The sequence below is a fragment of the Lagenorhynchus albirostris genome, chromosome 16 (assembly GCF_949774975.1).
Source record: "Lagenorhynchus albirostris chromosome 16, mLagAlb1.1, whole genome shotgun sequence".
NCBI classification, from domain to species: Eukaryota; Metazoa; Chordata; class Mammalia; order Artiodactyla; family Delphinidae; genus Lagenorhynchus; species Lagenorhynchus albirostris.
Genome location: NC_083110.1, coordinates 68,420,633 through 68,442,527, shown reverse-complemented (window position 1 = coordinate 68,442,527; position 21,895 = coordinate 68,420,633). Strand labels below are relative to the sequence as shown.

The 21,895-nt window shown below is 50.9% G+C and overlaps 1 protein-coding gene across 17 annotated transcripts in view; it reads left to right on the top strand.

Moving 5' to 3' along the window:
• AFAP1L2 (actin filament associated protein 1 like 2) overlaps window positions 1-21,895 on the top strand; it is a 124,048-nt gene that overhangs the window by 16,213 nt on the left and 85,940 nt on the right. Inside the window, exon 1 of one of the 17 annotated variants that reach the window (XM_060127212.1) lies at window positions 8,953-9,068. The exons of 13 other annotated variants lie outside the window; for them this stretch is intronic. In XM_060127212.1, coding sequence (XP_059983195.1) covers window positions 9,053-9,068 — 16 coding nt within the window. In that variant the 5' untranslated portion in view covers window positions 8,953-9,052. Of the gene's footprint in view, window positions 1-8,952; window positions 9,069-9,172; window positions 9,193-9,364; window positions 9,451-14,494; window positions 14,525-21,895 lie in introns of those variants that run through there. 3 more of the 17 variants (XM_060127218.1, XM_060127217.1, XM_060127211.1) reach the window with 3 other exon arrangements.

The following is a 21,895-nucleotide window of genomic DNA, read 5'->3' as shown; positions in this document are numbered from 1 at the left end:
GACTCAGTGTTCGAAATCCTCAGAGACCGGTCGTGACCCCAGGTGCAGGATAAACTCGCCTTGAAGATTTTGTTCCAGAATTTACCAACGTGAAATTTTCTAGACACTTTATTGTGGGCCCCAAGAGATGTCAGACTAACAGGCAGCCATCAGCAGAGAAAGGGGAACCTCATTTCCTCGGTTTGGCTAACTGTGGGAAAGGGCAGCTTCTTGGATACTTGGCCCCTCAATTTGTAGTCCTGGACCAGCGGCATCGACATCGCCTGGGAGCTTGTCAGAAATGCAAACTCTCCGGTCCCACTCCAGACCTTCCAAAGCAGAAGCTGAGTGTTAAGGTCCCCAGGTGATTCCTATACCTGTTAATGTCTAAGAAGCACTGACTTAGTAGATAAGGCTTTTCTGCCAGTGCTGATGGAGTCTCTGGCCGCCCCTTTAGGCTCTGAATCCCTTGAGGACTTCAGGCAATTTATCATCTAATAAAACGCCAGGTGGCCATGCTTAGTGTCAGATACAGAGAGGTGGAGGGCAGAGACCTGAGTGGGTGGGTGGGTGGGTGGGTGGTTGATTGAAATCCTAGCACCAATTCTAATCCTTGGCACCGAATAGGACCCTTCTGCATGTAGAGTGATGGCTGAAACAATCCATAGCTGTTTTCTCTGCCACAGGAGGCCTGAGTGATTCTTATCACGTGGAAGAGGACGCCCTCACGTTCAGCCACTTAATCTGAAAGATGCGTCTAACACCTGTTGTGACCTAACGTCTCAGACATGGAACTAAGTTCTTTATGTGTATTATCTCATGTAGTTCTCGCAGCCAACCTATGAGATGAGTATAATTTTTATTCCTATTTGACTAAGGGATAAACTGGGGTACCGAAAGGTTGAATAAGTTGCCCAAGGTCACCGGCTAGAAAGAGGTAGAGGGGAGATTCTAATCTTGACTCCAGAGCCTATATTCCGGTGTTTCTCACCTTTCTTTCATTGTCGCCTCCATCCCGGAACATTTGTAGACATTTTCTCCTTGTGATATTGTGATTTATGACAAGAAATTTATATCTCTGACACAGAGCTCCTAAAACCCTTGGAATTTCCTAAGTGATAAGAGTGATAAAGGTGTCTCGATACTCATAACAACCCCCTCTCACCACACCTGAGTTTCCGTTAATGAGGTGACTTTTGGAAGGTTCCTAAGGATGGGGGCTGGTTGCCAGGGGAACCAACCATGTGACTGAAGGTTTGGAACTTTCAGTCCCAACCCCCTGACTTCCGGGGAGGGGAGAAGGGCTTGAGGTTGAATCAATCACCAGTGGCCAATGATTTAATCAATGATACCCATGTAATGAAAACTCCATAAAAACCCAAAAGAAAAGGGTTCAGAGCACTTCTGTCTTCATGAATCCCTGGAGATGTGGAGATAGTGGTGAGCTGGGAGAGGCATAGAAGTTCTGTGCCCTTCCCCCATCCCTTGCCTTATGCACCTCTTCCACCTGGCCGTTCTTGAGTTATATCCTTTTATTATAAACTGGTAATCTAGTAAGTAAAATGTATTCCTGAGTTCTGCAAGCCACTCTAGCAGATAAATCAAACCTGAGGAGAAAGTTGTGGGAGCTACCAATACATAGGCAGTTGATCAGAAGTACATGTGATCACCTGAACTTGGGATTGGCATCTGGAGCTGTGGGGATTGGGGCCAGGGGAGGACTTGGCGCACAGTCTTGTAGGACCGAGCCCTTAACCTGTGGGATTTAATGCTATCTCCAGGTAGATGGTGTCAGAATGGAGTTGAATTGTAGAATACCCAGCTGATGTCAGAGCATTGCTTGGGGGTGTGGGGAAACCCCCACACACACATTGTCATAGGCGGCTGAGATATTACTCCCCCGTGAAATTTTAATCCCACAGATAGACTGTATATCTGTTTATATACTATGTGTGTGTGTGTTTAGTTATACACTGTAAGATTTTTTTCACCCTACCCCAAGAACGGATTTTTGTCCGCTCAGGGATACAATCACTCTCGTGGAGAGTACTTCACTCTTTCAGGAGGATTTGCGGACAATTCTACGTGCTAGGCTGTACCCATAGTGAGGAGCCTGGTGTTTGGGGCTCTAGAAAGGCCATCTTTGAGCGGAACAGGACCAGGGGCCTTGGCCGATGTGGCAACATTTCCCATCCTGGAGGAGCCAGTTCAGACCTGCTTTCACCCTCAGCACAGTGGCTGCAGCAGGAAGAGCCCTGCCTGCGAATCAGGAGACCCAGAGTCCAGCCCCAGTCCTGCTTCTGTGGCTCTGGGTCAGTCATTCTCTCACCACATCCATTACCAACCTTGAAAATAGGTACTTTTAAGGAAATCGGTACTTTTAAAGAAAAACCAAGTCTAAGGGTAGGCAGAATGGTGAGCTGGAAGCATCACACAGGACCTGCTGGGGAAGGCTCTTGGATCAGGGTCACAGAGGTGCGCCCGTGCCCTCCGGACGGCCTTCCGCCCCACTCCTGCCTGCCCTGGGACTGCTTGGCAGAAGCTGCATCAGTGCGGGCCCACTTTGCCTTAAATACTAATGGAATCTTGTTTCCGCAAGATTGAGCCAACCTCTAAGTGATGACTTCCCATGGCTATCCCTTACCCCAATCAGTGACTTTGGGGGAAAAGGCTTAAAATTCCACTCCATTCATCCAACCATTGGAAGGGGATCCACAAAGAGTACACCAGGGAGTGGGAAGAAGAGTCACCTGGCGTGTCAACCGGGAGAGAGTGGATTCTGAAACCCAGCAACGAGAGTCTGAAGGAGCTCAGCCTTGCTAGATGGAGAAGGATTAACAGGCTGAGCTGTTCTGGCCTGGTATGGGGCCCAGACAGCCCCAAGAGGCCTTGGGGAGCTAAGCCTGTTGGCAGCGCAGGGCTGGGGAAGCACCGACTGCAGAGAGGTGGTTGCCTCTGCGTGAGCAGCTGTGGGCTTGTGGCCGGGTCTGTGGGCCCACAACCAATCTCTAAATCCCAGGCACCCAAGACTTGCCAGTCCTGACTGGTGGGCTATCTAGGGGCCTATACTGAGTTCCTGCTCACAGGATCCTACAGGCTATTTGGAGAGACCCAGACCTAAAAAGACAGTCATTTTTTTCTGTTATTAAATGAGAAATGGATCTGGGGGGGAGGGGGGAAGTGTTACAGGAGTTCAAGAATCTTTTTAATCCTTCAGTCCTTTCGAAACATTCTGGGAAGACTGGATGAAGGAGAAAGGCCTCTGGGCTGGGTCTGGAAGGACAGCTGGGACTCTGCAGGGGAAGGGAGTTCAGGAAAGGAAGTAGGAAGTACTCTGCTTCCAGGCACAAATGAATGATTCCTCTGCAAGGTGGCCTTATCTGGGGACTCTGAAGAACCTGCGGGGCTGCCAGTTCTGGTCCAGCTGCATTTCTCTCTGAGCCTCATCTGAGAAAGGATGATCTTAGCAACCACGGGAAGAGTCAGCAAAAACAATCAAGCAAGTGAATCCAAGATCCAGACCCTGACAACTGCCCAGGCACCAGACTTCAGGCAAGTGTCGGGGCTACTGTATGATCCAGGATGACACAGGATTAGGACTACCCAGGCAGAAAGGGCAGCCAAGCCCTGAGCAGAAGCAGCTGGAAGAAGAGCTCTTGCTGGATACCGTGTCTGGGCTCTGGTGCCACCTGCCAGCTGCCGGCCCCCTTGGGTTGGTCCTGGCACCTCTCTGGGTTCCTGCATCCCGAGCGTCAGGTCGCACGGTTGGATTCGCTATTGATTCCAAGTTTCCAGACAGCTGTGAAATGTTCTGCATCGATGGACTGGGAATCAAGGCAGGAAATGGGAGGCAAAGGGCCTAGAGATGGGCTGGGGCAAGTGTTAGGAGCGACAACACGGAGAGAGGAAAAGACAGAGCGAGGATGCCTGTGTCCACCGAGTTTCAGAGCCTCCGATTTGGTGGGAAGATGACCGGAGAACGTGTCCTGTCACTCCCACAGCCCCAATTTACTGGAGAGAAGACACAGCTGAGCGTTTGAGAATCTTACCTGTTAGCTAGGAGTGGATGTGTGACTTCAGGAGGAAAGGGAGAAAGGTGATGAAGGAGAGTCAATCCTGGATCTCTCTGGAGAGTGGGGGGCAGCACATCAGAATGGGGATGGTGTGGGAGTCGTTTATGAAAACCTCCAGCGTGCTTTTCCAGAGCTGCGAGGACAGAATGTGACCTTTGTACACAGAGTCAGGAAACCCAGCAGCCCTGCCCATCCACGGTCCTAGGGACCAAGGAGGGCCCAGGACGCTCAGACCACAGAAGGGAGGCCCAGAGGAGCCCTGGGCCCTGGGCCATGAGCCCTTGACCCCCAGCGTGACCTGGACAAGCAGACCTGCTCCTGGAATCACAGGCCGCTCTGGTATGAAATAAGGGGTCCTGTGTCCACCTACTTCCAAAGGGACATTCTTGGATTCTTTGATCTTCAGTTACGTAGATCTTCGGAGAGTCACCTTTCGTCTACTCTACCTGACAGGAATATCTTAAGGAAAGTTATAAACATAAATAGCCCCTTTATAGAAATCAAATCATTATAGGAATATTGACCAGAATAGACTAGGAGTGGTTTTTCTAAGCTGAAGATTTCCTAGAGGTGCAGCTAAAAGCTCACATTCTCCCCAGTCTGTAGGCCTGTATCCCTCTGCTGTACCAGCCCTGCTATGGAGGTAAGGGCACCAGGAGGCCAGGCAGTGGCGCTGGTACTTCCTGCTTTTCCCTATCAAGCTACGCACTGTGGGCTCTAGCACAGAGTCCAACCAGAGGGGCACCCAGGAATCCCCCTCCTCCGACCGCCCCACTCTCCTCGCCTCTGTCCACTCGCTCTCAGCCTAGATTTGCTTGCTTTCTTTAGGCCAAATATTTATTGGGTTTTTTTTTGTTTTTAAATTCTGGAGTATTTCAAACATGCTGGCTGAGAGGCTCGATCACCTGAATATTGAATGAACACTTCCTACGTCAAGATTCCAGGCCTTGGTTTCCTCAAATGTAAAACTCCGAGAGGGTTGAACTCCAGCCAGTGGTCCTCACTGTATAATATAAAATACACTCGTGTAGCAACGACTCAGATCTAAGAAATGTTAACTTCATGCCATGTTGACTTCAGAGACTTAATAAAGAAACCCACTAGGATGGGAGTAATTTTAAAAAATGGAAAATAAGTGTTGGTGAGGAGGTGAAGAAATTGCAGCACGTGTGCATCGCTGGTGGGAATGTAAAATGGTGGAGACACTGGGGGAAATACTTTGGGGGTTCCTCAAAAAGTTAAACACAGAAGTACCATACGATGCAGCATTTCTACTCCTCGGTAGTTGGGTCAGAGACGCTGTTCAAATGGGACTGGCTTGGGTCCTGCCCAGTGGTGACCTTGGGCAAGTTACTTAGGTTCTCCATGTGTGAAATAAGGGGACATAGTATGTGCTGCCTGGATGGTTGTGAGAATCAAACAGGATAAATCTTGTAAAACTGGGCTCCCCTCTTCATTGCCCCAGCTGGCAACAGCCTCAACCCCTTTGCGGTTGAAGAAAGCTGTCTGGTGCCGAGAATTGGTTTAGGAATTAAGGGAGAAGCAGCCCGTCAGTCATCTGTGTCGCCGACACTTCCACCTGCACACCCAGAGGGCCCGGTGCACCTCCACCCCACACCCACCCACCCCCTACACTCCAGGCTGGGGGTACTCAGTTTGGTTTTAGGACTGCCTGCAACAGAACAGCCCATTGGGATCCTATGGTATGGGGTGGGGTCGGTCATAGCCCTCAGAAGGTTGAGAAGGAAACCAGCTTGCCTGATCCCAGAGGCCAGAAACTCAATGAATTATAATTTGAATGTGAGTGGCTCCTTTGTGGAAGTTGCAAAGTGACTGAAGACACAGGGTTAAACCACACCCAGGACTTGGAGAGAGGGGGACACAGTACTGAGCTTTCCAGAGGCCTGATTCCTACTGATGGTTTGAAGTAGTGTTTCGGTTTCATTCTTGCAAAGGGCAGTGAAGTCCCATTTTAAATTCACTCTGCATACATTTCCGATTGATTTCTGTTTGTCTAGAGGCTCTGGGATTTGCCAAGTTTCCGTGATAAACTAGAGAGGATTTAGGAAGAGGTAATTAACGGGCTGGAGCCAGGGGGTGGGTAGGGGTGGGGTGGGGGGGTGGGGGGGAGGGAGTAGGCATGATAGGGATATCGAGCCTCCCCCTCCCCAGCCTGCAGAGAGGGGTTGCCGTTACAGGAAGTGCTTACAGAGACAGCTACCAGAGGACTGGCTGGGGTATAAAGCCCTGTCCAGTTAGAGCCCCGGGAAAGCCGGAACTCAGGGGTGTGACACAGCACAGGGTTTGGAATTAGGAAACCTGAGTTTTGAGTTCTGAAAGAGAGATTACCTAACTTGGTGACTTTGGTGAGGCCCTAACTCCTCTCATTCACAGGATGGAGGTAGTTTAACCCCACCTTTTATACTTAGTGACCTCAGGCAGAGCCAACCCTGCTCTTATTCCTCTGGGAGGGCCAGCTGGAACAAAGGCCCTGCTGAGTGGGGCTGGACCATGTAACCTCTCCCCGCTGGCCCCAGCTGACAGCTGGAGCTGAAATCTGCCCAAGAGTGACCAGCCACCAGACTTGAGGCTGGTTTCAAAACAACGAGCTGCACGATCAGATTCTTCTTGAGAACTTGAAAGGAAACCCGGGACCCAGCGATGGACATTGTACATGGGAGGGTGGGCACCAGGCCTGGCCATTTGCAAGATGGGGAAAGGGAGGGACGAGGGAGAACACAAAAAAGCAAGAGCACCCTCCGTCCCGACCCGGTTCCCTGTCCCAGCTTCCCAAGGCCCCCTGAACACTATTTCCTGTCCCCTGGTCCCCTGAGATGCTTGCATTCTTGCTGCAACCTTCACTTTTCCTATTTTTTGAACCCCCGTGAGCCGGGCCCACCTGGAAGAGTGGCTGCGAGAATTGAAATAATGTATGGGGGTGAGTTTGAAGGCTCAGATCCAGGACTCTAAGCCCCCTGGAGATGCTGGGGGCCCTTCACATTCTGCCCGCAACACCCCAACCTGCTAACACGTCTCTGCGTCTGACTCAGGGATGCTCAGCTCCTTTCCTGCTTGTCGTCCCACCCCACACTCCTACCAGCAGTCCCTCGGCCACCTGACTCACACGCTCTGCAGTGCCTGGTAGCGCCTGGCACCTGACAGGGGCTCAGGTAATAAATATCTGAGGACTGACTGACTGGGGACACTCACCACCTGGTCATCGAAGTTGCTGGAAACCGCGGCGTCCGCCTTGGCCCTTCCATCTCCCTCACGCCCTGTGCTCAGGCACAGAGCCTTGGTGTGGCCTCTTTGCCATTGTACCCACTGTCCTTTCTGCCTGGAAGGCTGCAGTCACTTTGCCTCTCCTGTCATCACCCTAGCTCTAACTCATCTTTTAAGACTCAGCTCAGCCATCCCCTCTTCTAGAAGGCTTAGGAGGCTTTTCCAGGCCGGATCAGGACCCTCCACTGGGCTTCCAGAATCCCTTGTGCTTGGGTCTAATCAGAGCCCCTACCTGGCTGGGCCATCATTGTTCACTTGTCTGCGTGCTCCCCAAGACAGTGACAGACAGCCTGGTACTTCCTATGAGCTCCAGGAAAGTTTTGTGAATAAACATCTGGAAGCAGACCACGTGCGCTTAATGCCTGCTGTGTTCTCTTTTAGCTGTGTGACTTTGGGCAAGTTGTTTAACCTCTGTCAGCCTCAGTTTCTTCAGCTACATGACAGAAATAATTCACAGGGTTATTGGGAAAATTAAAGGCTGCGCACGTACACCCCTCAGCCTCATGCCTGGTTTGAGAGGATGGCTCCATGGATGTTAGCTGCTAACGGAGCTGAGAAAGACATTTCTAAGACCGCTGGGACAGAAGGTTTCCAAACATCAGAGCTAACTGCTGTTCCGAGGAAGAATTAGGATGTCTTTTAGAAAACAGCAACAATAAATCATCCTTAAGTGTTCCTTCAAGGAAGTTGGGGGAGACGTTGAAAAACCAGGCGTTCAGCAAAAAACTGTGATTGAGATTTTAAAGTGAAAATGGAAGTTTAAAGGAAAACATGGATCTTCTTTGGGGGCAGGTGGGGAGGACATGGGCATGTTGAGAGGGCGTGAGAGAGTGGAGGGATCGATGGCAAAAAAAACCCCAAAAAACAACAAAAAAATGTAAAGGACAGAAGTGTGGACCTTGGTGGCAGCGGTGGTGCAGGGTGCAGTTAGAGCCATGATTGAGCTCCCTATGGAAGAGATGGTACCCCTCCAGGGCGGTTGGCGCTGCGCCAGCCCAGAAACCCGGCGCCCCCCGATTCATCTAGGCGGCTCTAGAAATCCTTGTCTTTCTCAGAAGAGCCTGGCACAAGGCGCCCAGGGAACCTGGGCTGGGGTAAAAGACAGCAAGTAGATGTGTGTGCCTTCGGCTGCCCAGAGAGACTGCGAGAGAGTGGGAGCGATTCCCGAAGAACTGGGGGCGGGCTCGGTTGACCCCAGCGCTCTCCCCACGTCTCCCCTCGAGAAACGCCAAAGGCGAAAGGGCGCGGGCCCGGGGATCGAGCGGGGGGCGCTCTAGGCACCTATCTGCCTTCCTACTGAGCCCTCAGTCTCCCGCTTTCGGCAGTGGGTTCGCAGCCCGGCGGCTGGAAGAACGGCTCTCGTAGGCCCGCCCCTCCCCGGGGCCTCCCCCAGGGTTTGGGCACGTCTCGGTCTCCCTCCCGCCATCCCGGGGCCGGGACGTGAAGCAGCTGCCAGGCAGCCGCGGGAGTGGGGCCCGGGGCGCGCACGGACTTGAGCGCTGAAGGTCCGCCCAGGCCGGCCGCGGAGTTCCGCTGCGGGGCCGGCGCGCCGGGAGGGGACCGGGTCCGAGGGCCCCGGGCGCGCCAGGCGCGCCAGGAGGTCCCGCCGCGAGCGTGACCTCACGGGGAGGGGCCAGCGCGGCAGCCCTGGGCGCGGAGCCGAGCGCAGAGAGCGCAGCGCCGGAGCCGAGCCGCGAGGAGCGCACGCCGCGGCCCAGATGGAGCGGTTCAAAGGTGAGGACGCGGGTCCCGGGCCGGCGCGCCCCCAACACCTACTCGCCCCGCGCCACGCCGGAAAGCAAGGCCGGGCATAGCCAGAGGCGTCACCAGGTGCGCCTCGCGTCCCGCCGGGGCTCAGGTGAGCCAGGCCGGCTGCCCCCGCCCAGCCCGGATCTGGGCCGAAGACCCGGGCCACAGCGGCGCCGCGGGCTGGTAGAGCGGACTCCTAGGTGGCGGCTGCGGCCCGGGAGCTTTGATCCTCCCAGGCGCGGAGGGCCGGGGTCGGCGTGGCGAGGCTTCTCACCTGTTGGAGGACCCGGGGTGCGCTTGGAGACCCACCCTCTAAGCCCCGGTCGCCCCGGAAAGATGGAGCGAGGCCGAGGAGTTCCCGAGTGAGGTCGGAACAGTGCGGGGCTGCTTGGGTGGCAAAGGGGCAGGTAGTTGGGGTTTCTCGAGCGGGCGCCAGCCGGAGTGGAGGGCTTCTTGCAAACCCGGAGAAAGCCTGCGAGGGGATGCGCTTGGGCGTAAGTTGGGGGTGGGCGCGCAGCTTTCTTCCGGGCTTGGTCGGGCCATCCCAATCGTTCAGCTGCCCCGGTAAACTGTCTCTCTCCGAGCCCTTCTCCGCTGCTTTACCCCCAAGCAAGAGCGAGGTGCAGGGATTGGGGGCAGAGCGGGGTGCCCGGCAGGTGGAGCGCGTCTCAGCCCAAGGGCTTAGCTCGTAATCAGCTGGGCAAGTTTTGGGGTTGGCCTGGGCCGGGGATCTCGGCCAAACCCTGGTGTGCTGGCTGTGCCCGACTCGCTCCCGTGCTTAGAGCGCCGGGGCTGGAGTCTAGAAGCCTCGGATTGCACATCGTTTGGAAAAGGAGGTTAAAGAGCTGCCCCTTAAGCATGACGCTGCGGGGACCCCCCTGGACCCCTCCGCCAACTCCTTTCCTTTGGGAAAGCTTCTTGCACTTTCTCGTCCTGGACTCGTCTCTGCCAAACCTGCAAAAGGAAATACTGTTTCTATATTTATTTCCCCCTGGGAGAGAGTAATAAAGGAGGCCGCTCAGATTCCCAAGGAATCTCACTCCAGTGGTTTCTCATTTCTGAACTGACAAACTTTTAGGGCTCAGCTTTGGTCCCCTAAACTAGTTGTATCTTTTGATTTTTCTTTTTTTTCCTTATTTGGGTCACCTGGTTACAGGTGAGGGTGAAAGAACTAAATCTTGGGCAGGGCTTCACATGTAAAGGAAGGGTCTTTGCCAGGAGCACAGAAGCCAGCTGGGGAGACCGAGTTAAATTAGTTGACAACCTTCCTTTTTCGTTTTCTGTGAACCCTCCCTGGAGCCTCTCTCACATTTCTAAGCGGGTGGTTTTTTGTCTCAGATTCTGCTGAGATCACATCAGTTTTGTGCCTGAATGCGTGCTTCGGTAGTCTCAGAACACTTGAGGAAGCCACAGGCCCTCTCCTTCTAAAATTGCAATTTGCTGCTCCCCACCCGGCTGGGGCCCCTCCGCCCTTTGGGAGGGACCCTCCCAGGGAATTCGAGACTTGAGTCGCCTCCCTGAGGGCCACTTCCAGCTCAGAGTCTGCCCTTCCTGAATTGTGTTAGTTGCTGATTGAAGGTCCTGGTTGTAAGCTACTTTATCAAATCAGTATATTAATCCTTCTGAGTTACGGCAAATGATAACATTTTGTGTCGTCTTTCCAAATGCCCAGTTATTATCAGAAGGTTTTTGTATTAATAGCTTTTGACTTGGCCCTTAACCCGAGAAAGTCTTCTTATCTTTTCGTCTTGGGGGTTTAACATCCTCCCACCCTCCAAGATCTCTAAGAGGTTTTCGCCAACTGAAGGAAATTTAGTTTCCCGTTCAGAGTGTTTATGTTTCTGGTAACACATGTATCTGCCTCCTCATTTTGCAGTAAATCAAACACAGCGAGTGATAAGCGAATACATCTGAGAATTATCTGGATTGCAGAGGCTAATCCAGCCCATCGTTTAGTGTTTTGACTATGGAGAAAAATCTCCAGGTTTCACTGGTGAATGCTACTAATATGTTTACTGGACCTTTAAGCCAAGGAATTTGGGGATCCCCCACTTCACCAGGGATCTAGAATTCCCCATTCACTGGAGAAGCTGAGTTGCGCTTTGAACAGTCATTGACTTGAAAAGTGGATCTGTGCAAAACTAAGCATGTTGGACCCAGTCTTCCATTAACCAGTGCAACTCTAACCAGTATCTGTAGTCTCTCGCTTGTCAGAGAGTGAGGGTTGTTATTTTTTTTTGGTAAGATTGAATAATTATGGAATGACTAGGTATGGTGGTTTTAACAACAAAATTAAATGGAAGAGCAAGGTATACTTGGGCTCTCAGAACATAGGTAAAAATTGTAAAGAATTGTTTGTGACGCTTTTAAAATTTGTTATTTAAATGTCTCCTTCTATGTTTCTAAGTTCCCAGTTTTGAGCTCTCTCTCCTCACAAATAGGTTGAATGCCTCATCACCATCTCCAGATTCTCAAAATGTTTTCTCTCATTTGTAAATCACACAAATCAGTCCACGTTAGGAGAAACTGTTTTCCACGTTCCCCAGCCTACATGTCACATATTGTGCATCTCCAAAACCAGCCTATCATTTTTAGGCTCTGGGCTGACTTTCCATTGTTCTGTAAGAGGTAAAGAGACGTCTGGAGGTAAAGACTGGAGTATCACCCTGTGTGTAATGCAGAAACATTTCCAGGCTTTCTCCTCATCCCTTCTAAGCCATTCTGGAGACAGCCATGATTCTCTTAAGCAAAAACAAGGTGGTGGTGGAGGCAGTAGGTGAGGGTGTCTTCCCCAGAGAGGTGGAGCTTTTATAAGAGTTGTCCTAGAAAGTGATGGTAGAATTGCTGTGTCTTGTACGTGAATCTCTTTGGTGTTGTCTTAGCTGTGTGTGCTAAGCCCTGCGGGGTACGTTGAGACCGTTCCCATCCTTGGGTGTTTACATATTTATGAATCTCGTAAGGGTATCCTTGTATCACTGTGCATAAGCCCACTGGCTGAATTCACACCATGTAGTCAAGGATTCTGGTTCCTACTGCTCTTCCAGCTGGTGAGTGTGTCCAGGGCCAAATGTGACTGACCTACTATCTGTGGTATTGCACTTGGAAGTCCATGCCAAAGCTTCCTGAAATTGTGTCACACTTGGATACAAACATGCAAGGTTGAGATAGTCACTTTAATTTGGATCACAGTAATTGGTTGAAAGTGTATCATTCTTTTCCTGTATTCTTTGGTTTCTGAATCATATCACCTGATTTTCGGGAGAGGGCACTTGGTTCTAGGGTACTGGAAGGTAGAGATGAGCTGTGAAGAGTCAAGCCAGTAAAAATACTTGAAAGCTTATGTGGGAATCATGAGATCTGTGGTCAGGGAAGGTCCAAAAAAGGAAAACTAATTAAAAGAGATAAACAGATTGATAATATTCATTTCACCTTCAGAAGAATCATCTGAATATGTTGTTTTTCCATGTCTAGGAGCTCAGGTTTTCCCAGTTGAAGTTCTACTTAAAGCAGAGTGTCTTAACTTTAGACACATGTGGGAAACATCCAGGGAGCTTTAAAAAATATGGATGCATAGACCCCACCCAAGACATTCTGATTTAATTGGTCTAAGCGTTCGGCTTAAGCGTGTTTTTTAGGTGATTCTAGTAGCCAACAATGAGAACCATTGAAAAAAGATAATTATATAACACTTTCCTCACCTGGAAAACTAAGAGCGAGTGTGGAGACGGATACCCCCCTCCATATGCACGTGATGTGGTTTAACCGAATCTTGTGATACCTACAGAAATCTAATGTAATTCACCTGAAGCTGTTATGGGCTTTGAAAGGCTGCGGGGAAGCTACTGAAAAACAGTCTCCAAAGTGATGCTTCAGAACCCTAAGCTCAGCGTTTGCTCATGGTTGTACTTGACCCCAAGCCCTCCTGACTTTGAAGCTCTTTGTGTGGGAGCCCTTGATGCCTTGGCAATGAAATGGTCTGAAACAAATACTGAGAGGTCACCTTTGGTGCTGAGAGGCCGGGAGGGGTGGGGGAATTCTGCTCCCGGCCCTTCCCCTCTTCTGAAGGGGCGGGAGCTCTGGGAACTGGGCTGGTTCCAAGGACCATTAAAGGGCCGGGAGGGGCCAAGGAGCTTCAAAGCTAAGGAAGCTATGCCAGTTTTCTTCCAAATCCCTTTAATGATGGGAAGTGTTTCTCCAAAGACTTCTGTCATCCAGAGAAGGGAGACTTTCCCCAGGCCAAGGGAGGGTGGCACGTCTGCCCAGAGCCCAGGCTGAAATGGAAGGGAGAAGAGTCAGGGTGCGAGGAAGAGGCAGCAGCTTGGGATCTGCTTGGTCAGGCGAGATGCTGAGCTGTCCAGGCCTCAGTTTCCCCTTCTAGAAACCACCCCCTGGTGTTTAGCCATCAGGTTTTCCGAGCACTCTTCAATGCTACTTGCTCTTTGGTTACTGAGGAATCTCTGGAGGGAGGATATGTCTTGAGGAGGGGAGGAAAATGAGGGAGGGAATGTGGGCAGCCTAACAAACTCCAGTTTAGGATTGTGATTCTTATAAATAAAACCAATTTCCTGTTGAGAGTGGAGAAAGGCAGCTTTGGTGGGAAAGAGAATGCCATCGGACATGTGAGGAATTTGTTTCTCAAGGACCTTTGTGTGAACGCGTCTCCAAAGCCTGGAGCCACTCTCTGAAATGCAGGATTATTCGCTTCCATTTGAGAGACGGATCCACTGAGGCCGAAAGAGATTAAGCAACAACTCAGCAAGTCACAACCAAGATAAGAGATCCCTGAGAAGTGAGTTTCTAAAGGGTAGATTCCTGTTCTAATAACAACAAGGGCTTATTTAGAAAGAAGTTCTAGGAGCAGTTTTCAGGCTCATTCCTTATCAGTGTCCTTTTAGCCAGGAAGGGATTAGCCACTCAGTGAAACGCTCCTCCGTCTTCAGGACCTGGCCCACATGCCTCCTCTTCCATGAAGCCTCCCCTGAGTTGCTCTGTGTTCCCTCACTATTTTAGGTGTAGCACATCGTTAAGTGCTCAAAAACTGTTGAATTAAAGTCACATTGTCTTATCATTATATGCCTCTGTGTCTGTCTCCCCTGAAGCCCCTTCAAGACAGGGGTATCTCTCTCCTCCAAGGATCCCTCCCCCTCAGCCCCTAGTGCACTGCCAGGCACATTGTAAGTGCCTGAGACAAGATGGGGGAATGAAGGAAGGAATGAATTGCAGGCAACAGGAGTGCCTCCTCTCTCAGGTTCCGGCCCTCGGGGCAGCCCTGGGTCACAAAGGGAAATGAGGCATGATCTCAGAGCCAGATTCCGGAAGTGGAGATGCAAGCCAGCAGTGGCCACCCTTGGCTTTCCCGACTTGAGCCTTGTTTCTGTCTGTTCCAGCACAGGGGTGTTGCTGTCTGGTGGTACAGAGGAGGATGCTGCAGGTTTCTGCTTGTGAGTATGAGCCTGCCTGTGCCCTCCGCAGAAGCTCACCTGGCCTCCAGGGCTCCCGAGGGCACAGACTTGGCTCTGCCCATGCTCTGGACCGATGGCTGAGGGATCTCGTGGAGCTGGGCGCCAGCCTGGGCACTCCGGGGCTCAGGGTTCTAATCTGACCTTTGCCACTAACTCGCTGTGCGACCTTGGGCAAGTCAATTAATCTCTCTGGGCCTTGTCTCCTCACCTGTACGAGTGAGGATAATGATTACTAACTGCTGCTTGATGGAATAATTGTTAAGAGCTTCTGTGCTGTACTTGTAAGGGGCAATGTTATATTAATTCAGGGGAGCAAATACCCTGAAACCTCGGTGATGTCGTCCTGGCCCCACCAGTTCCTGCCTTCTTGGGGGTTGGGTGGTTCCTCACCGTTAATTTGGGCACCAGCTGTGCCCATCACATGCTTTGCGAAGCTGTTGGGAGCTCTGAGCTGGGGATGTTCAGCCTGTTCCCAGGCAGCCTAGCTTCTCAGAGCATCTACGTAATCCCCTTGAGGTCAGCTGGAAAGGAGCTGGGCAAGGAACTTCTTTGCTGTCTCAGTAAGTTTATATAGGAGAGAACCTTAAATTCTAACTAGAACTTCAAGCTCTTTACTAATTTTCTGTCACTTGCCTCTCACCTTCTCCCTAGTTGGTCTTAAAACAAACTAACGAAAAACTCCATTGAGAGGGAGTAGGGAGAACGTGTAGAAAACGTCGGAGCCTGCGTTACCCTGGACGTCGTGCTGCACTGGTGCAAAACCAGATGAGCCCAGCGTATTGTATTTTCACGTCCCGTCTCTCCGTGGGCCTTAAATTTCAGGGAGGAGCAGGGAGGGGCACCGACAGCAACAGAAGCCCTGCTCTGTTGTTTCCTAAACAGACCCCTGAGTTCTCCTCTCACTTCCTTGAACCCCTCCCAGGGATATCAAAGACAGCAGCAGGCCTGTTGAGTGTGGTGAGCTGTGCCCCAGCAAATTGGCCTTCTGCTCCTCATTAAATGGAGGAAGGATGGTTAGCTGTTAGCTCTGAGAGAGCAGCCTGCTTCTCCCAGAAGGAATCTGAGCGGGGCCATGTGCATTCCTGCCGGTGGAGGTGTCTTTCCCAAGGAGGGTGACTAACTGTCCCAGTTCGCCTGGGACTTTCCTGGTTTTGCCACTGAAAGTGCCCAGTCTCAGGAAATCCCTTAGTCCCGGGCAGACCCGAGATGGTGGGTCGCCTTGTTCCCAGGCCTCTCAGCTTTATTAAAAGCTAAATCAAACATGTGGTTGCTCCGTAGCAAAGACGAACTAGAGCCAGTTATTTTGTCTCTTTGACAAGAAAGCAGAAGCCCAAAGCTTAAAAACTAGCCGTTTGCAACTAACCACGAAGGACATCCACCAGTATCCTAGGGGAGAGAAGCCAGTCTTGAAAAGTCTGCAGTCACACTGCATGATTCCACTTATGTGACTTTCTGGAAAAGGCAAAACTGTCGGAAAGGGAAAGAGGTCAGTAGCTACCAGGGCTGGGACAAGGGATTCACCACAAAGGAGCAGGAGGGAAATTTCTAGAATGATACAAATCTTCATTTTTTTTGCATCTTTATAGTGGTGGTGGTTACACAGTTCTAGAGCTGTACAGTCAACAGGGAAGCGTTTTTGGTTTTTTCTTTCTTTGTGTAAATTATACCTCCAGAAAGCTGACTTTAAAACAAACACTAGCCATTTGTGACACTGTGGTATAAGATGAAGCATCGATCAAGCATGTGGTTGGCCATCACAGGTTGTAAATAGCATCTGAGGTCTTGGTGTGGTCATGCCTGCAGCCACCTGGAGGTGCAGCAGAAGACAGTGAAGAATTTTGGTGCAAAACAAAATGACTATGGGACGGTATGCTAAACGCAAGAGACTTATCTGTGAGGCACAGACAGGGTGATGGTGGAAGCTCTCCCTCTGTTTAGAGAAAAGGAAGAGCAGGTCTCCTAAAACCCAGGCAGCAGATGTGCCCAGGAGGGTCATGGAATATTGAAGCGTTAGCTCTGGGTTCCCACCCTGGGAACTCTTCTGCTACACACACATGGATCTAATGTATTGACTTTGGCAGGCTTTATGCTGCAAGGTTTGTTTTTTGTTTTGTTTTGTTTTGTTTTTTTCACCAGTGAAGTTATTGAATTGGAATTGAGTCTGCACCATAATTATTTCCTGGCTGACCTCTTGATTTTGGCAATCCTGCATGTCTGTGCTAGCTCGGATTGATTTTGAGGGGGGGAGAATGCATGATTTAGCAAAATAATGCACCTATTCCCATGTGAGGTAAGGGATCAGCCCTTTTGTTTCCAGGCAGAGGAAAGCCTTGTGATGCACGAGCAGCAGCCCTTGCTCACCAGTCCAGGAGACGGGATGCAGAATCCCCCGTGAATGAGGACGTATCATTCTGGTGGTCCTAATGGAATCTGAAGAGCTTAGTGGTTCCCATTTCCCAGAAACTCAAACCCTAAGTCGAACTGGCTTGTTCTTCAGGTGAACTGTGTTTGGCTCTATGACCCGGGTAGCCGACTGTGTGTCTTCCCGTCTTCATTAAGTACAGTGGGTTGGAAGGCTGCAGAACTTTCATCCCTGAGGACCATATGGGCCCAGATAACTTTCAGTCATGAATTACACAGGAGAATTTCACACATGCAACCCTTCTTAATCATAAATGTGTCCAGGACACTAGCTACCCACAGAGGCAGTTCCGTTCTACCTGTTCTTGGGGTATTCAGGAAGAATTGCTGAATAATAGCAGAATAATAATAGAATAATTGCAGTCCTTAGTCCCAATTTTCTCAACTGTGTTGGGGGACAGTGGTGGAGGGCGGGGTAGAGGCAGGGAATATTTTTTGTGCATATTTGCAGTGAATCTTCCCTGATGCAGGGTCAGGCCTGGCTTGTGGAGGGTCCACCTTGGAAGGGCCAGGTTTGGGGCAGCCCAAGGACCCACTTCTAGGTTGAGTACAAACAGTACTAGTTTGAATTCTAGTTTGAGGGCTGCAGAGGAGAAGCTGGGAGTGCATGGGTGGGGAAATTCCAGATACTTCCTTCCCCAGACTGCAAACGATTACCACCATCTCCCCAGGCTACCCTGGCCTACTGGCATTTTTGGGGGGTTCTGAGGGCTGTCAGCCTTCCTCTTAGACCAACAAGTGGGAATCCTGCCATTTCCTTCCATCCTCCACCCCCCTTTTTCTTCTCTCCCAGTTTTTACACAAGAGGATTTATTCATGTTAACTATATTCAAGTCCCCAGAAGGGGGGAGAAGAAAGATTGTGTTGAATGAGCTTATTGTTTGGAGATTTCACTGACTTATTTAATACCCACAATCCTAGAACATATTGAGCTGATTTACTAAAATTCAAATACGGGCCTTTGGGAAGGAACTCCGAGGGTGCTGGGTGTCCCTGATATCAGGGCTGGGACTTACTGGGTGGCAGGTCTGCTGGGGGCATCTTATCTTCATCTTCATGCTCTTGGGTCTCCTTGGGGGAAAATACTCTCATTTACAATCCCAGACTTCTTATGAGCCTGAGACGGTCACCAACCTACTGCCCTTTGCATCATCAGGCCTTTTGTGGCATCCCCTTCTAGCACTTTCTTTGAAGAAGTGAAGGTGGACACCACCACTAGGTACTTCCATGAACAGAGGCCCCTTGTGGCTTCTGCTTGGCACAAGTGGAAGGAAGTAAAGGCTGGTGATGTGGCAGAGCTTGGACAGAGGCTGCAAGTACCACAACCTCACACCTATTGCTCGAGTGCCTGATGCGGTGCGGCTGGTCCGTGACAGTCATGGCAGGGTTGGATGCATGTCTTCTAGCCTGATGTGGAGATGGGGTCTCTGTGGATGGTATTTCTGGAGTTGTGGCTGAGGATCATGGTGTGTTTGACGGTCCGGTGCCATTGCCTAGTGTGTGGTGACAGTTCCAGGTGTCTGAAGCCCTTGAGGCTCTCCTGAGAGAGCCACTGCTGGCAACCTGAGCTGGGGTGAGACTCAGTAATGTCCCAGGTGCCCTGAAACTTAGACTGTGGCAAAGCAGGTCAGGTTGATGACAAAACCAGCTCCGGCAAGTGTGAGTGTGTGTTAGGTGCTGCAAGACCCCTCCTGGGCGCACACAGGCTCACACCTGCTTCTGTACATTCAACGTCCTCTCTCTCTATTTTTCTCCCTCCCCCACCCTTGCTCTCTTCTTTCATTCCTTTATTCTCTTCTTCTTGACTTTCTCACTTTTTTTTTTTCTTTCTGTCAATTCTGTTCAGGTCTCCTGTATTTTTAGAAAAAGGATCTTCCCCAGGAACCTAAGGTCAGAAAGACCCAGAAAGAGAGAGCCTCCCCTTGCCTCCAGGTCTCTGCTCTTATTTCTAGCAGCCAAGGCTAGAACTCCAGGCTTCCCCAAGAGGAGCTGATGACCTCAGAGGCAGGGTGGGAAATGGGGCATGCTCCCAGCCCAACGAGGAGCAATCTCATTCCCTCCTGGAAGAGGAGGCCTGGTTGAAGTCTGTTCGGTGCAGCCCCTGCTGCTTCATCAGGCCCTAGAAAGTGTCACTCCACACTGCCTGCTGCAAAGACGGTCACCTTCCCCAGCCCTCATGGTCCAAGTCACTTGCTGACCATGAAAGCTTGCCAGCCGTCCCACCTGACCCAGGGCGGGTTAATGTGACTAGTCACAGAGGCTGGGATGCCCAGGAGAGTTCTTGCCCTCTCTCTGCTGGTCCTTAAACAGCCCTGTGACCTGCTCACCTCCAAGGGGTGGAAGAAGTAGTCCCAGCCCTGGGTGGGGCTCCTTCCACTGCCATCCCAAGCTCCCTGGAAATCAGCATCAGAGGACGGCCTGGCATCTGCACAGGGGGAGCATGAGAACATCGCCACAGTTTGGATAAACGTTCCAAACATGAAGGCTCAACAGTGACTAAAATAATTTTTTCCCATTGACCTCCTGGCTTCCCCGTGGGCAAGTGTCCATCTCCCGCCCATCTGATGCTGGTTTGTTGCGTGTAATGGTAAACAGTTCAGGCTGGGGGCAAATCTCCGAGAGTTATGGGATCCAGGTGTTGCTCCTGGCTCGCCACGCACTGGTTCCCTTGAGAGTGGGAAAGGTCATTTTGTTCTCCAAGGGAGAATTTAGTCTGTTGCTTTTGAGATCAAATCCTTTGGAAGCATGACTGTCTCCCGTGCCCCTACCCCCCAGGTCTCCACTCACGACTGAAAGAGACTGGGGGAGGGGGCTCTAATTCATGAGTGAGTGGGGTTTTTGCTTCTCTGACCCCGAGGTAAGGGCCCCAAGTGCTCTCAAGTCTTCAGGGAGGCATCGACATGATGCTGGTGACTGAGGAGCAGACAGAGAAGCCTGCATTCTCTGTGTGAGAATGTGGAGCCCACTCACCAGGGCAAGTGTCAGGTCAGTTTCAGCATCGTTTCTCAAGTACAGCTGGACGCCTGACGCGGGCATGGCAGCCGGCAGGTGGGAGCCTCTTGTCCTAAGCAGGAGGCCTCTGAAGTGTGTAGGCAGCTTTGGGCCTTTGTTACCTCCCTGGCCCTAGCAATTGACTTGGAAGTCATCTCAGAGCGAAAGTGGTTGCAGGGATTGTGTTTGAAAATGCCTTTGGACAGTTGGGGGACATGGGGGGCACCGATGTCGGCGGTCTGGCTTCCCCCCTCTTTGCATCCTTGCAGCCCTTAACATACCTAGCGGGTGGGGCCCCAGAGAAGGGAAAGGAAGCTGATAAACTCATTCACTTCACAGACATTAGGCGTGATTGGGACTGTGTGTGTGTGTGTGTGTGTGTCTTGGAGAAGCGCTGTCAGCCACAATCAGCCCCATTTTCTTGAAATTTCCTAAAGCTATTTACCTAATGCCCTTAAAGGATAAGATTGGTGTCCTACAACAAGATTTATTTTTCTGCCCTGGGGAGATTGAGGCAGCTTGGGAGAGAGAAAGTGAGAATTCAGAGGACATGTTCTGCTGGGATGGACTGACGCCCAGATCCCACACTTATCCATCGAGGCTCACTCAGCCTTGACACCTTGACCTCGACCCCCCACCCCCCCAGCCCAAGCCTTCAACCCCTCACTGCATCCTGCACAGCCCTGCTCTGTACCTCCATCCTCGGCTGCCATGTGTCTGTGCATATGGATTTCTTCTCTGGTTGGAAAAAATAAGGCCAGTCACATAGCTTGGAGCAAAATATTCTCTACAAATGGCTTTTTTTCCCTCTTCTTTCTCTTCTTTCTTAAAACATTACCATTACTGAGTGTGAAAATGGTTTAGATTCAGGAGGAAACAGCTGGCTGGCAGAGATCCTGGTGGGGTCTTGGGTAAGAGTCCGCTGTCACTAATGACTTTATTAGGTACATTTCCGGCACAAGCACACTTGGCATTTGGGGCATTCTGTCGCTGAGAACTTTCACCAAAGGCAAGAGCAGTAGGCGGAGCAGCTTCCAGCTGAGGCCAGGAAGGAAAGTCTTCATTCAGGACAGTCCAGACCTGTCCAGTGGGTGTCTCTTACCACCTTGGTAGTTTAACTCGGATGCTCATGAACCTTTTCTTTCTAGAATAGTCCGTGGGTTTCTCTTAGACTTCAATACTTTGCTGCGTACCTAAGGTGATCCCAGATTTCTTAGGGTCCCTGAACCAGGCCCTCTACCTTGAGTGCAGGCAGTGGCTAAAGCAACTCTCCAGTGGCTGTGCGGAGAGCAGGGAGATGTGCTCTCCCGTGTCTGGCACTGGAAAAAATCCGAGCTCCTTCTGCAGTGGCCCATGCCTATCTGTCCAGCCCCTATGGCTATTTGTCACTTTGTTCTGTGCCCCAGCCATACTGGATTCCTTGTGATTCCCCAAATTGGACTTTTGCAAATGCTGTTCCTTTGGCCTGGAATGTTCTCCACTCAGGGCTGCCTGCCAGGCTTATCTGTCAATGCTCACTCACCCTTAACCTTGACCCCCCTGAAGACTTCAACCCCTCACTGCACCTTGCATGACCCTCCATGGCCACGGTCATGTTACAGTTGATGGAAAGTCTATGTTCCCAGGAAGGTGAGAGTTCAAGGGTCAAAAGCCATTATTCCTCTTTGTGCTGTTTTCTGAGTTTGATTGCGTCAAAGTTAAGGGCTTCTGTTCATTAATGAGATTTCGGACAAAGGTAATAGGCAGCTGGCCGAAAGGAGAGAGAGATTTACACTGTCTAAAAGCTTCAGGGGATTAACATTTAGAATATTCAAGGACCTCTGGCAAATCAGCCAGAAAAAGGCAGAAATCTCAATAGAAAAGAAGGTGAGTAAAGGGTGTGAATGGGAGTTTACAGGTGAAGGAGCCTCCAGAATGGCGAGCACCTGAAGAAACGCT